Genomic DNA, 16537 nt, shown 5'->3' on the forward strand with positions numbered 1-16537 from the left:
TAAATAGTCTTGGAAATAGAATCAGATGATTTTTTAAGTATTTTTCCTATATAACTCACATAATAACTAAGTGACCCCAGGGCGGGGCCTCTTTTAACCCCAGGGGCAAAATTTGAACAATTTTGGTAGAGGACTACTAGACAATGCATCATACCAAATATCAAAAGCCTAGGTCGTATGGTTTCTGACAAGAAGATTTTTAAAGCTTTTTCCTATATAAGTCTATATAAAACTTGGGACCCCCAGGGCAGGGCCTCTTTTCACCCCAGGGGTACAATTTGAACAATTTTGGTTGAGGACCATAAGACACTGCTACAAACCAAATATCAAAGGTCTAAGAGTTGTGGTTTCAGATAAGAAGATTTTTAAACTTTTTTTCCTATATAAGTCTATGTAAAACTTGCGACCCCCGGGGCGGGGCCATATTTGACCTTAGGGGATAATTTGAATAATCTTGGTAGAGGACCACTAGATGATGCTACATACCAAATATCAAAGCCCTAGGCCATGTGGTTTTGTACAAGAAGATTTTCAAAGTTTTCCCTATATAACTCTATATAAACCATGTGACCCCCGGGGCGGGGCCATATTTGACCCTAGGGGGATAATTTGAACAATCTTGGTAGTGGACCACTAGATGATGCTACATACCATATATCAAAGCCCTAGGCCATGTGGTTTTGTACAAGAAGATTTTCAAAGTTTTCCCTATATAACTCTATATAAACCATGTGACCCCTGGGGCAGGGCCATATTTGACCCTAGGGGGATTATTTGAACAATTTTGGTAGAGGACACTAGATGATGCTACACACCAGATATCAAAGCCCTAGGCCATGTGGTTTTGGACAAGAAGATTTTTAAAGTTTTTCCTTTCAGTTGCCATGGCAACCAGAGTTCTGCAAGGAATTCAATTCTTTGAATAATTTTGAAAGGGGGCCACCTAAGGATCATTCCTGTGAAGTTTGGTGTAATTCTGCCAAGTGGTTTTCAAGAAGAAGATTTTTTTAGGAAATGTTGACGGACGGACGATGGACGACGGACATTGAGCGGTCACAATAGCTCACCAAGAGCCTTTGGCTCAGGTGAGCTAAAAAACAAATAAAACACAAATTTACGAGTATAGGGTTGAATTTTTGCCCTGAGTTTGCTTTAAATGAAACAGAATGACACTGGTACAAAATAAAACTATAATACAAGATTAATTTTACTTAAATCTCAAATATTTTAAAATAACTAAAATTCAAAATATATCAAATTCATGGAAAACAAAGTCATGGTTCATACAGGACTTGGCAAAAAAAATTCAAGGACTTTTCAAGGACTTTTTATCGATTTTCAAGGACTATTTTAATCGCTTTAAATCTTAAATTACAAAACCATTTAGGCTCTTCATAAGGCATTATGATAGAAGAAAAGTTACAGAACAGTTTTATTTTCCATAAGCTACAATAGCATATCTTAACCTTTATGAGATCTTCAATGGGATTACCTTTTATGAGCTATATTTGCCTGTATACATACTTAGTACATGTTTCTTATAAGTCTTTCAAGCTCTCAAGACTAGTTTTCAATTTGTCCTCAAGGGACTTCACTTCTTGTTTTTCGCGTGTGATTTCACAACGCACTTTCTCCCATGGTTCCGACATCAATGAGTTTATCACATACACTTATGCTTGTCTGACTTAAACTCCTTTAACCACGATGAATAATCATCCTGTGTAAGCCATTTATTGGCGAAACTACATTTATTTTTTGGGCCACTCATTGTTGTTGTTGATAAGTCACGCTACAATGACCTTGCGCATAATATTTTAACGTTGTGAAAATCGTTATTCCGTATCTAACTTCCGTACCGAAACGGTGTTCAACTAGCGTTCCCTCTGTGGGTGTGCATGTATTTTTATTTTACACCGTTTTTTCGCTCGTTTTGACTTATTTATTATTTATTTTTTGTATTTTTCCCCTACAATACGATTGCACCCCCGTTTTTAGCAAAATTTAAGGACTTTTCTACCCTTTTTTTCAAAATTCAAGTACTTTTTCAGGGGATTTTTTGGAAGAAAAAAATCAAGGACTTTTCAAGGACTTAGGATCAAATTCAAGGACTTTCAAGGACCTGTACGAACCATGAAAGTTAAATCCTCAGATAATAAAATTCCAATGTTCTACTCCAATACTATTTTTAAACAAAGTTAGTACTTACTGTTCTGTCAAAGAACCTGAGAGTTGTACTTGACTTCTGAAATATCAAACAGAAACATATCCATGAACATGTTTCATGAAACTGTTTTAAATGTATAATGCAGTTTCAATGCAAGACTAGTCATCCAGAGGTACATATTAAAAAAATGACTTAACCTCATAATAAAACTCCTAAACCATCAAGAAGCTCTGAGCCAGTGTTCATCAATGCTTCCAGTCTAACATTTGAGCTCAGAGCAAAGAACAGCAAATGTCAAATCTGCCTCAATGTTTGTTGAAGAAAATTTACAGAACTATCTGGAGCAGTGGAATACACTGTCCTTCAATGTTTACAATCAGTGATCATGTCAGAGAAAAATCAAAATTTAGCATTCAGAAGTGTAAAGTTTGAAGTTTTAGATATATCTTGACAAATACAGACCCTAATCATATTCACTTAAAGTTATTTTTTATATATACTTAAACAGAGCTAGGTTACTTATGTATTTTCTAAGTATATATCGTCTTTTTTCAAACTTATCCTTACTTAAGTTCTTACCTCTGAAAGTGACCGGTAGTATGATATAAACCCTTGTTCTTGTGATAAATCTGAAGTAAAAATAAGATATTCTTGAAACATTTTCTTCATCGTAATTACAAAAAAAAAACGGTTTATTCTTCAAGCCTTTAAAAATTATGTAGTTATACTGCCTTTTGTGGCAGAATATTTGCTTCTAGTGCACAAGGTCATGGCTTCGCTCTCTAGCCATGCCATATCAAAGAAATGAAAAATAGTATGAGAAGTTTCTTTGCTTTGCACTCAGCATTAAAAAGGGAAATTGACTTCTATTCTCCTATTCCCTAATGGTGATGAACAACTTTAGGAATTAAGGTGGCAAAAGTGATCACCTCAAAGTTGTTGAATTTGTTTCAAAATCAACCAAAAATAAATGAGTATAAACTAAAACAAGTACAACATCCTTAAATCAACCATCACCAGCATTCTAACCAACTCTTCTGCTTAGATGGTTCAAATAACACCCCACATCCAAGCCAGTTGTAGGTATGTGAATGGGAAGCATCAAAGAACAATTCTGGCAACCTGGTGATATAACACTGGTTTAAAAAACAAAGTTTGCAAGCTACATGTGTACAGCAACCTAATACAGTGTGTATAGCAGTTCCGAATCACCTAACAGAAAACGTTCAATATCTCAAATAGAATTATGTCCTTTGGGGTTTAGTGTTCATATGGAAAGATGAAAAAATAAAAAGTATAATTTCATTTCTGGGATTACTAGTTTGGTCACAGGGTACATACTGATTTTCGTCAAAAATTTGCAAATAATTGCCATTTTAAAGAAAAATATACAGTATTATGAAAAATACACAATAAACATTTCAAAACATAGCCATGACTGTTTATTTCCATCTGCAAAAAAGTTATTTTGAAAATAAGAAAGCTTCAATTTTATATGAGGTCATTTCCAAACGTAAGCAGTCTAGTAGTTCCGAATCACTTTTTACAACATTTATCTCCCCTGCAAGAACAATATAACACGCAACTTCTCAAAAGTTTGTGGTATTATTCGTGTTACTAAAGGACATTCAACTGACAAAACATTTACATTTTATTGCCAATATGTGAAGAAAAAAAATGAAGTGATTCGGAACTGCTTTAGATTCAGAATACCTAGACATACTGTACCTTTTCTAAAAATAATCTGCACCTGGCAAAATCTATCTACACTTGTAGATGACTGTGTCATCAGAATCGACATGTAATGCGAGTCATTCTTTTGTTAAAAAAACTGATCGTGTATGTAATTATGTTTGTCACAGGGCTAAATATATTAGCAATCCCGGCGTAGGTTCTACTCTCTTTATTATTCCGTTACATAAAAAGCCTAAAACATATAATAACATGAAATTAACAATCATGGTAAAATAAAGATAAAATAATACAAAATTGCACAAACATTAATTCACGCGTCGGGTCAAGAAATACAAAATACAATATTAATGAACAAGAGATCTAAATATTTCTTACCACAGCGTCTGGTGAATTAACTGAGGATTATCAGATAAATTCAAAATAATTTGAATTCTACTTTAATGTTTTCCCATCTTACTCGTAAGAGAAGAAAGACTGCACTGAGGGCCGAAGGATTTTGGCGGTGAAAAGTGCAAAGAGGATAAAAAGAACAGACCAATGTATATCTTTCTCTCATTCTATCTCTCATTCAATCATGTAAGACAAACAAGACGATTGGACAAACATGACAAGTGTTCACAAAACTGCACGGACAAACACATGGATGAATTGCCTCGGAAACTTCCGTTAATATCCGTGATATTACGTACATTACCGAGAAGCCCCGATTCAATAAAATAGCAGACGATACAACATAATAAAAACCTGACGGACACTATCGGAAATTTGGCGCATGCGCGAGGGTTAAGTATCATTTTCCCGCTCTGGAAAAGACTTAATGCACGGCGCAAGTTACTATTAAAGATGAAACAGTCTATAAAAATTACGACCCGTGACATTCTCCCCTGCTAGGAGAAAATGTCTCCTGACATTTCATTACACTACAACTATAAAATATCTACAATAATCTGCAATACTACAGTACCCACTATGAACCTTTATGCTTAAATCTCAATATTTAAATTTTAGAAAACTGAATATCTTGTGAAAAGAATATATCTCAAACAATTTTACTTATAATTACTGAGTTGCATTTGAAAATAGTTCCTTTCAGTAAGATTCAACAAGAGGACCATGATGGTCCTGAATCGCTCACCTGTCCCCACATGACCCAGTTTTAAACAGAGTATGATGTCGTTTTTTTCTATTATTTGATATTGTGACCTAGTTTTTGAGCTCATGTGACCCAGTGTTGAATCTGATCTAGATATCATCAAGATAAAAATTCTAACCAATTTTCATGAAGATCCACTGAAAAATATGGCCTCTAGAGAGGTCACAAGATTTTTTATTATTTGACCTACTGACCTAGTTACTGAAGGCAAGTGACCCAGTTTCGAAACTGACCTAGATATCATCAAGGTGAACATTCTGACCAATTTTCATGAAGATCCATTCAAAAGTATGGCCTCTAGAGAGGTCACAAGGTTTTTCTATTTTTAGACCTACTGACCTAGTTTTTGACCGCAGTTGACCCAGTTTCAAACCTGACCTAGATATCATCAAGATGAACATTCAGACCAATTTTCATATAGTTCCCATGAAAAATATGGCCTCTAGAGAGGTCACAAGGCTTTTTAGTTATTTGACCTACTGACCTAGTTATTAAAAACACGTGACCAAGTTTCGAACAAGACCTAGATATCATCAAGGTGAACATTCTGACTTATTTTCATGAAGATCCGTTGAAAAGTATGGCCTATAGAGAGGTCACAAGGTTTTTCTATTTTTAGACCTACTGACCTAGTTTTTGACCGCAGTTGAACAAGTTTCGAACTTGACCTAGATATCATCAAGGTGAACATTCTGACCAATTTTCATGAAGATCCATTCACAAGTATGGCCTCTAGAGAGGTCACAAGGTTTTTCTATTTTTAGACCTACTGACCTAGTTTTTGACCGCAGTTGACCCAGTTTCGAACTTGACCTAGATATCATCAAGATGAACATTCTGACCAACTTTCATACAGATCCCATGAAAATATGGCCTCTAGAGAGGTCACAAGGTTTTTTTATTATTTGACCTACTGACCTAGTTTTTGACGGCACGTGACCCAGTTTCGAACTTGACCTAGATATCATCAAGATGAACATACTGAATAATTTTCATGAAGATCCCATGAAAAATATGGCCTCTAGAGAGGTCACAAGGTTTTTTTATTATTTGACCTACTGACCTACTTTTTGTCCGCAGTTGACCCAGTTTCGAACTTGACCTAGATATCATCAAGATGAACATTCTGACCAACTTTCATACAGATCCCATGAAAAATATGGCCTCTAGAGAGGTCACAAGGTTTTTTTATTATTTGACCTACTGACCTAGTTTTTGATCGCAGTTGACCCAGTTTCGAACTTGACCTAGATATCATCAAGATAAACATTCTGACCAACTTTCATACAGATCCCATGAAAAATATGGCCTCTAGAGAGGTCACAAGGTTTTTTTATTATTTGACCTACTGACCTAGTTTTTGATCGCAGTTGACCCAGTTTCGAACTTGGCCTAGATATCATCAAGATAAACATTCTGACCAACTTTCATAAAGATCCCATGAAAAATGTGACCTCTAGAGTGGTCACAAGCAAAAGTTTACGCACGCACGCACGGACGACGGACGACGGACGCTGCGTGATCACAAAAGCTCACATTGTCACTTTGTGACATGTGAGCTAATAAAACAGGATCACATATGCAAAACATTTCGAAATAACCTATCGAAAGACTTTGAAGAAATTATGCTGTTGCTGTTATGCGCCATCTTCAGCAGTAATTGAACTTATGCTGAAATTAAAGGTAGATAACCAAAATATACATAACTGGCAAAATTGTTGAATTAATGTACCTGTAACATAAAATAAGTATATGAAAATTTTAAGCACATTAAAGGTGGATACTCAATTTTTTCTGAAATTAAAGGTACTGTTACAATTAAAAACATATCCATTAAAGGTGCTGTTCCAAATATTTTTGGAACAAAGATAATGGACAAATAAATGAAACTGGCTGTAAAAGACGGTTAAAACAAAATGATAATTGCTACATAAATTGAATTATGTGCAACACTATAAACAATTCACAATCTGTAACTTGGTAACACCTGCTCTTGTGTTACATGTACACATTCCTCTTAGATGTCTGAAAATGAATAATCAGAAGAAATGCAAATTCCACTGAAACAAAACATGTAGTTAGTCTGAAACTTAATTATTTAAAGATCAGTACTACAACTAAGACATCTGAAAAATAAATTTTCAATTACACAATTTGCATTGAAAATTGAACCCGTGACATTCTCCCCTGTTACACAAAATAAACTTCACCCTGTTGTGGGAGAATATCAACATTTGCATTGATGGGATAAACCCATTCTCCATATCTCACTGGTGCTTTCCTATCTTTCCTTGGTCTCCGAGGTAATAGAGGCTCTGTGGACTGCTGCGAAACATGCCGACTGGCGTCTGTACCAAGAGTCTCGGACCTATGACCTAAAGATGAAAATTGACTATGGTTCTGATTAAACAAATCTGAAATGTGAAATCCAGTATTATCATGAGACATAGACCTAGAAAAACTTGAGTTACTAAAACTAGGTGTATCCCGCTGAATATCAGAAACTAGGTTGGACCTACCAGTAGAGTTATTACTGGATTCACCGTCACAAGTAACACGTGTGGTGTTAGATGGCTGCACTGGTCGAGGAGTATTGACACAGGGCTGTGGTAGCGGTCTCCGCCTAGGTGGTATAATGTACCTCGGGACTGTCTTGCTGGTCTCTGAACCACTGTCTGACTCAGTATCCGATGGGTTATTGACCTCCTGGGTCTTCTCTGCTTCTGGTGTAGGTATTTGTCTCTTTTTTTGGTTTCTGTGTGTCCTGATGGGTATCTTCATATGGAATGGAGTTCAGGGGTAGGAGAAGATTCCTGTGTATGGTCTTCACTGCTCCCTTGCCATTTTCCTTCTTTACCCTGTAAACTGGCAACTTCTGATCTGGGATTTCTGTAACAAGGTATGGTTCCCTTTGCCACTTGTCATCCAGCTTTCCTTTTGGTGTCACATTCTTGATCAGAACTCGGTCACCAACTTGTAAAGAAGAATGCCGAATCTTACTGTCGTAATACTTCTTGTGACGACCTGACTGCTTGTCGGAATTCTGCTTAGCTACTTGGTAGGCGAAATCCAACCTCTTCTTCAACTTGGCGGCATAGTTGTCTTTGCTGCTGGCTTGTGTGGTAGAATCTTTGACTCCAAGAAACGCATCTATAGCCAACCGTGGGTGCCATCCAAAGAGAAGGTAGTGTGGAGAGAAGCCGGTGGACTCATGTCTAGTGGAGTTGTAGGCGTGAACTAGTGGTTTCACATAGTCCTTCCAGTTTGACTTCTCGGCTGGATCCAACGTACCTAGCATTCCCAACAAGGTCCCATTGAAGCGCTCAGTGACCGCATTTCCCATAGGATGATAGGGTGTAGTCCTGGTCTTCTCCACCCCTGCAATGTTACACAGTTCCCGGATGACTTTACTCTCGAAGTTTCTTCCCTGGTCACTATGTAGCCTTGCCGGAAAGGAGTAGTGTGAGAAAAAATTCTCAAAAAGGACTCTAGCAGTCGTCTGTGCCGTCTGGTTGCGAGTTGGAATGGCTTGTGCGTAGCGTGTGAAGTGGTCTGTGATGACTAATATGTTTTCGTAACCACCTTTGGACCTCTCCAGTGACAAGTAGTCGATACATACCAACTCCATGGGATGTGTGCTCTGAAACGGTACCAGGTGTGCTTGGGCTTTGGTCGGAGACTTCCTTCTAAGGCAGTTCGGACAGGTTTAAACCTTCCTGATAACATCTTTTTCAAGGCCTGGCCAAAAAAATCCCTGCTTCACCGACCAAAGTGTCCTGTCTCTTCCTTGGTGACCAACATCATCATGGAGTCCTTTCATGGCCCATTCTCTGTAGTTTTCTGGCAACACTAGCTGGAACACTGTTTGGTCTTCTATCTGGCACTGTCTGTATAAGACGCCATCTTTAATGGTGAAAGCACTCCTGTGTCTGAGGTATTTCTGTACTTCCTTGGGTTCCTGTCTCAGCTGGTCCTTGGGAAGCTGAAGTCTGTTGTCAATGATGTCATATATCCTGGAAATGGTTGGATCTTTCAACTGTTGCTCCTTCCAGTTGACATCACTCATCTCTGTTGCCTGGAAAGTTGGTTCTGTTGGGTCTGACTCTAGGTTACCGTCATCTGTGAGAACCAGTGACTCAGCAAGTGGATGGTCGTCAGTCCTGGCTTTGGCTTCTGTGCATAGGGCCTTGATGACATCCGTAAACATGACCTCTTCTTCTTGCTGATCCTGTGGTCTCCTGCTTAAACCATCTGCATCACGGTTCTGATGGCCTGGCTTGTACACAGCCTTGAAGTTGTAGTTACCTAGAGCAGCCAACCATCTGTGACCAGTCGCATCTAACTTGGCGGTTGAAGATACATATGTGAGTGGGTTATTGTCTGTTCGCACGATGAATGTATTTCCATAGAGGTAGTCGTGGAACTTCTCCGTGATGGCCCACTTCATGCACAAAAACTCCAACTTGTGTGCTGGGTAGTTCTTCTCACTGGAACGAAGACCTCTGCTGGCGTAGCTTATGACACGTTCTAAACCATCTTGTTCCTGATAGAGTACGGCTCCTAATCCTTCTGTTGAAGCATCTACTGAAACAACAAATGGTTTAGAAAAATCAGCATAACCAAGTACAGGTGGATTGGTAAGCATTTCAATAATAGTGTCAAAGGCCTTCTGTTGGTCATTTCCCCAGATCCATGGAGTTTTATTCTTCTTGGACTTCTTGGATGCTTTGTTGGTGGGATGACCTACAAGAAGATCATTAAGAGGTTTGACAATTTTGGCATAGTCTTTGACAAAACGTCTGTAATAACCTGTAAAACCGAGAAAAATTCTTAAAGATTTGACTCCTTGTGGTACCGGCCAAGCAGTCAAAGATGCTGTTTTCTCAGGATCAGTGTGAATTAGTAGAGCAGCAAAACCTAATAAATGGCTTAGTTAATGAGTAACCTAGCCACAAAAAGTTACAAAACATGTCATATACCAAAATGTTTGGCAGGGTCTGAAGTTTATCGGACTGCCGGCATAAATTGCGAATTTTTGGTGCGGACCGAGAAATCCAAGATGGCGTCCAAGATGGCCGCCATTTTAAGAGTTTATAGGTAAATTTAAAAATAAGGATGTAAATAATTTATGAAGAAAAACCATGTAACTTAGCTGTATACAAATATTTAAACTAACAATGTGTAAAAACATATTATATTTTTGAGGTCACTCAAGGTCAGTTTAAGGCCGTAGGCAAGGTCAAAAGGTCAAAAATGTCTAAAATTACTATTTTATCTGCAATTGTTTTACATTCTCTCCAAATTCTATGACATAACTGGCCATTTTTCATTTTAGAACAAGTTTGTGTGCATGACAATTTCGTTTGTAATATTTTTAGAGGAGTACATTTGGCTAACATGGTTACCATGGTGAAACAAAATTGGTTCTAATATATCTGTTAATATGATCTAGTTGGTGGAATCACATACAAATGTGAAAAAAAAACAAACACATTTTACAAACTGCTTTTAATTGTTTGTAGTGAAAGGTTCTTTTATATGTTATATTGTTGGGAGTGATTGAGGTCATTCAAGGATAGTTGGTCAAAATAACAAAACAGGATACATAAAAAAACACTTTTTAATATACCATTGTCACAGGGTGAGATAAATGTGCAGTCAATCCGAGGCTCGAACCCGGGACCCACCGCTTACAGGGCGAGAGCTCTACCGACCGAGCTAACCGGCTACCTGAAACATCTTCTCCCCTAACGTGACCAAGTTCGTACCTTGACATACATCCCCACAAATTGGAAATTCGTCCTCGAATTCCGGAGGTATATAATATTGCAAGCGTCGTAAGACTGACCAAGCAAGCATGCCACGGTCCAATGTTGGGCGCCATATGTCACAGGGTGAGATAAATATGCAGTCAGTCTGGGGCTCGAACCCGGGACCCCCCGCTTACAGGGCGAGTGCTCTACCAACCGAGCTAACAGGCTGCTGGAAACATCTTCTCCCCTAACGTGACCAAGTACCGTGACAATTTCACACGTTTTCATTTTTTTTCAAATGGTACAAATTTTCATTTCAGAATAAACCTATGGTTTTACAATTTCATTTGCAATCTTAATTAAGATATATTTGCAATATACTCAAATGTTTAAAATATGTTATAGTTTAGGTTTATCAAGATAATTTTTAAGGTCCTACATATAAAGGTTAAAATGTTAAAATAACCATGATATCATTTTTAACTATACAAAATGACATTTATATCATTTTTTTATCTATTAAATTGTTTCGATTCCAAAAAGACATATTCGTATTTATTACCTACATTAACAAACAAACTTATTCTAATATGAATTCAGTGACAAGATCAATATTAATACCTGTATTTAAATCATCTTTTCTTTGTAGTTATAAAATACTTAAACAGCACTTGCATGAACATCTTAATTACAGTCGCTGCATGTTTCATATTGAAGCTTTATCTAAGTTCCAACGCTTAAAATTGACGTAAACATTTTTTTCTGAATTTTGAAAAACTACTGCCAGTAGCGAGACAAAAAATAAGCTAACCAAGGACTGGGTTTATGCGAGATATAAAGAAATAAAGCTGTTTTGTAACGTAACTCTGAAAATATTTCTACGCTATTTTCTATCTCTGTGGTAATGCCAAAGTTTCTTTCAGACATTAGTTATGGGTCTAACATCAAATATAAAGTGAGAATGTGAAATAACTACAATTAAAAGATAAAAACATTGCTTACAATGCAGTGTTTTTTTTAATTTAATTTTTCTATTTTTCAAACAACATGTTGTTTTTTTCTTTAAGAAAGTATAGCAGGAAAATACTCCAAATGGGGATGTGGGCAATTTCAATTTTATGTGTTTTGACTTGAGTGTATGGATGCAGATGGTAGGTGTATATTCCAGCTATGTCATGTATGGATGGATAAGAGTTTTATATGGTAGAGTTTTGACATTTTCACTGGCTGTTGTGATGTTCTTTTATGAAGCCTAAAGTTAAATTTGCATTAGAAGCTATTCTAATTATAAGTCAATGTTTTCTAACAACTATTTGACATTTGGCTTTAAAACTTTGAACGCTTGTTTATATATATTAGTCTCTACCTGTAGGCAAGAGTACATAACTCTGTCAAGTAATTTGGCTGAATTATGACTCCTTTTGGATTTTAAAATTGGTTCAGACTTCGTACAAGTCCATGTTTTGTAAAAGCTATTTGAAATGTGGCTTTTAAACTTTGAACACTTGTTTATTATAACAGTATCTACCAGTAAGCAAGAGTAAGTAACTCTGTCAAGTATTTTGGCTGAATTATGGCCCGTTTTGATCTTTGAAATTGGTTCAGACTACGTATAAGTCTATGTTTTGCATCATCTATTTGACATATGGGTTTGAAACTTTGAACACTTGTTTATTATATTAATCTCTATCTGTAGGCAAGAGTACTTAACTCTATTACGTATTTTGGCTGAATTATTCCCCTTTTTGGATTTGAATATTGGTTCGGTTTTCGTACATCGTACATGTTTCGTCGAAACTATTTGTATTTGACATGTGGCTTTGAAACTTTGAACACTTGCTTTTCATCATGATTTCCATCTTTAGGCAATAGTTCAACTATTTTGGCTGAATTATGACCCTTTATGGACTTGGAAATCAGTTAAATTTTTCATACCGGTCCATATTTTGTCAAACATGTTTGTCAAATGGCATTGACCACTTGTTTACCATCATAGCTACAAATGTAGGCAAGACTACATAACTAGGATAAGTACTGTAGCTCAGTTATGGCCCTTCTTTGACACAGAAATTAGTTAACTTTTGCAAACCATTCCATATTTTGTCTAAACTTTTTAATATATAGCTTTGGTGGATTCATGTACAAGTTTTTGAAAAGAACAAATGTTACAAACTTATTTCTATTGTGTGAAGTAAGAGAATCTATTGAGTAGGAATGCCACAGGTCAGTCGAGAAATTGTAGGCAAACGCCTTTAGAAGAAGTTTGAGTGGTTTACCTTTTCAAAAACTAAACTTAGGTCTAGCAAGATCAAGTTAGTTTGTTTATAAATGGTTATGTTTCTAGTCATTTCATCTGTTAAATTAAATACAATCAGCTGAGTCAGACAAGACTTTATCATGAAAGCCATGTTGGAGGTCATGAAGAATGTTGTGTTACGTAAGGTGTGCGAAAGCTTAATCAAAACATAGGCATAAGCCAATAGTCTGCTAAGTTACTTGGGTCTCCCTCTTTGAGCAGCGGGACTAATCTGCTAGGCTAGTAACCAAAGGAGATAGGTTTGGAAAATTATTACCAGAACATCAACAATTTCTACCCAAAGCGCCTAAGGACAACTGGGTGAATACAGTCTTATTCTGAAGCTTTGTCTGATTTAAGGTTAGCTAGCACTTTTAGACCATGCAATTCTCCCAATTAGGATTTAAGAAATATTGGGATACTGGCAATGTTACAATAGAAAGATATAGACCCTCTGTTTTTGAAAACCTTTTCTTGTTTGAAAGTTTATGGTGATTTGTTGGCCAATACAAATTGAAACTTGGTATCTAATAAATTTGCTTTAATGTCTGATTTCATGGTTCCTGCAAATTTAAGTTAGATGTAAATATCTACCAGAGTTTAACTATAAATATATAATAAGTTTATATAGAAAAAGTGGCAATTTGAAGGTGAAAAACCATTAGCAGTGTCATTTTCCAGTGACTTTCAAAACATTTTGTGCTGGTGGCATCCGTTACCACAAAAGATCTGCCTTTGTACAACCATTTTACATGTGTAGATGTTAAAGCCGACGGAAATTGATAGATATCAAAAAGATTTGAAGATAATGTTTATTCTGAGATAAAATATTAACTAACTGTACAAAGAAATACTTCCTTTGGATTGGAAACGTTCTTTTATAATATGTGGTTAAAATGCTAAAGGAAGTGTTATATCTGCAATATTTTGTAATATATTTTAATGATTAAGACATTTGAAGAAGACATGATAACAATAACAATCGGATGTAGATTATTTACCATACCAATTACAAAATCAAATGTTGCACACGTAACTAAAGTAATTATGTAATTTCTGTTATACAATTTCCAACTTTGAAATGGAACATCTGTCAATATTGTTGTTAACTCAGGCGTGTGACGTCACTAATGACAGCCGTGGTGTTGAAACGTATTATATACTTAGTATGAATATTACTAAATTTACGTTAAAAGTTTACAAAAACTGTTTGGTACATTTGTCGATAACATGATATTGTCAATAAACATATTAGGTGTGCGTTCTGCTCTAAGTTGCAGTGGTTTATGGTGAAGGTATCAACCGCTCAACCCGGGTCTCTGAGTACAAGCCCTACTGAGGTCATGACCATGCAAACTCATATGGCATCGGTACTAGTTTTTTCCAGGAGACGGACTCCAGATTGGTTCAAACTTTCATCATAATCAAGCTGAAAAAAGGACATCCTAATGGCACATCTAGTTTTACAATGGCCCTCGGGTCATTATAGCCAGAACGCCCACCAAAACCATATATTAACTTCGTGATCTGGACGTCTACAATTGTCTTCTACACAGCCAACCAAGCAAAATATGTATCATTATATATGTTTTAACAAATATACAATCTTTAATATGAAAATTCGTGCAACTTAAAATATTGAAAATGTGTATAGGGTTTAAATGATTTTAGGCTATTTTCACCCTTTGACTTTGAATATGACCTTGAAAATGGCCGTGACCTGTTTCCACTAACTAGATCTAAACTAGTGGTTATATTGAAACGCTTTGGTTTCACCATGGTTACTGTATATGGTAACAAAGTTTTCTACCCTAAAATAGTGCAAATGAATTGTCATACACACAAGCCTAGTCTGATATATGAAAAATAAAAAGTAATGATATTCATTTTGGAGTCTCAGAATGAAGAAAAGTTGCAGCTGAAACGGTGATTTTAGACCGTATTTGACCTTGTGTATGACCATGAAATGACTATTGGTGATATAACATTTATTTTAAACTTTATTTAGTTCGAATACCTGTATGCCATTAGGCCACATGTGTTTTCTTCATTGATATTTAATAGCCTTACTTTTGACGCGACCTAAAAGGACCGTAATAGCAGTCATTTTAAAACACTGCAATGACATTGAACATGGACCAGAATATTTTGTATGTTAAAAACTGTCTTTCAGAAAAAAACAGGTTTTCTGTTACATGCGTTTTCTTCATAAGTATATCTAAATCTGCCTAATAGAGATAAAATTCCGGCCATAGTAAAGAACATTTAGGTATTACTATAGTTACTAGATCTATTCTCTCAATTTGTCAGTGAAAAAGTCATTTTGGTCTATTTTGACCTTGACCTTGGCGTTGAAATGACATTGACCAGTACCAAAATTATATCTCTTCTTTTTACTACACACAACAGAAGTAAATTTGTAACATTTGTTCTTTTCAAAAACTTGTACATGAATCCACCAAATAGATCTGAAATAATGGCTATATTGAAACGTTTTTAGTTCAGCTATGGTAACCATAGTAACCAAATTGTACTCCTGTAAAATAGTGCAAATGAAACTACAGTACACACAGATCTACTCTGATATGAGAAATGACAGATTACCTTATTCAGTTTGGAGAAAATAAAAAAGATTGTAGCTAAAACAGTGATTTTAGACCGTTTTTGACCTTTTGACCTTAAGTATGACCTTGACATGACCTTGAGTGACCTCGAGAATATAACAATTATTTAACACTTTCTTAGTTTAGATACTTGTATGTGGTTAAGTCACTTGTGTTTTCTTTATAAATATTTACTAGCGTTATTTTCAAATCTACGTATAAAGACTAAAATGGCGGCCATCTTGGACGCCATCTTGGATTTCTCGGTCCGCACCAAAAATTTGCAATTTATGCCGGCAGTCCAATAAACTTCAGACCCTCCCAAACATTTTGGTATATGACATATTTTGTAACTTTTGGTGGCCAGGTTGAATGCTAAAACTGGGGGTTTGCTGCTCTACTAAATACCTTCAGATGACACCACATAACCTAAATAAGAAACATTAGTGCTGAAAAATTCACACTTTGAAGGTTTAAGTTTAAGACCATGACGTTCAAGGCGTTGAAAACAAGCTTCCAATCTGGTGACGTGTTCTTCGAATGTCTGTGAAAAAATAAGAACATCATCTAAAAAAATCAAACATTCTTTTAGATTTAAATCACCCATACAGGTTTCCATTAACCGCTGAAAAGTACTTGGGGCGTTCGTTAAACCGAAAGGCATCCGTTCACACTGATAAAAACCAAGCCTTCCAACTGAAAAAGCTGTCTTTTCTTTGTCCTCCTCTGCAAGTTCCACTTGCCAGTAGCCACTGCGTAAATCTAATTTAGAGAAAAACCTAGAATGAACAAGTGAATCTAGCATATCATCAACTCTAGGCAAAGTATAGGCATCTCGAATCGTCCTTTTGTTGATTTCACGCAGGTCTAAAC

The 16537-nt window shown here is 36.2% G+C and overlaps 1 protein-coding gene across 1 annotated transcript in view; it reads right to left on the bottom strand.

The window, feature by feature from the left end:
- Positions 1-16537, bottom strand: part of LOC123551025 (DNA mismatch repair protein Msh2-like) — a 57803-nt gene that overhangs the window by 36257 nt on the left and 5009 nt on the right. Inside the window, exons 2-3 of the mRNA XM_053540470.1 lie at positions 2744-2793; positions 2207-2242 (exon numbers count right to left, since the gene is read on the bottom strand). Coding sequence (XP_053396445.1) covers positions 2207-2242; positions 2744-2793 — 86 coding nt within the window. The remainder of the gene's footprint in view (positions 1-2206; positions 2243-2743; positions 2794-16537) is intronic.

The sequence above is a fragment of the Mercenaria mercenaria genome, chromosome 4, assembly GCF_021730395.1.
Source record: "Mercenaria mercenaria strain notata chromosome 4, MADL_Memer_1, whole genome shotgun sequence".
NCBI lineage: Eukaryota > Metazoa > Mollusca > Bivalvia > Venerida > Veneridae > Mercenaria > Mercenaria mercenaria.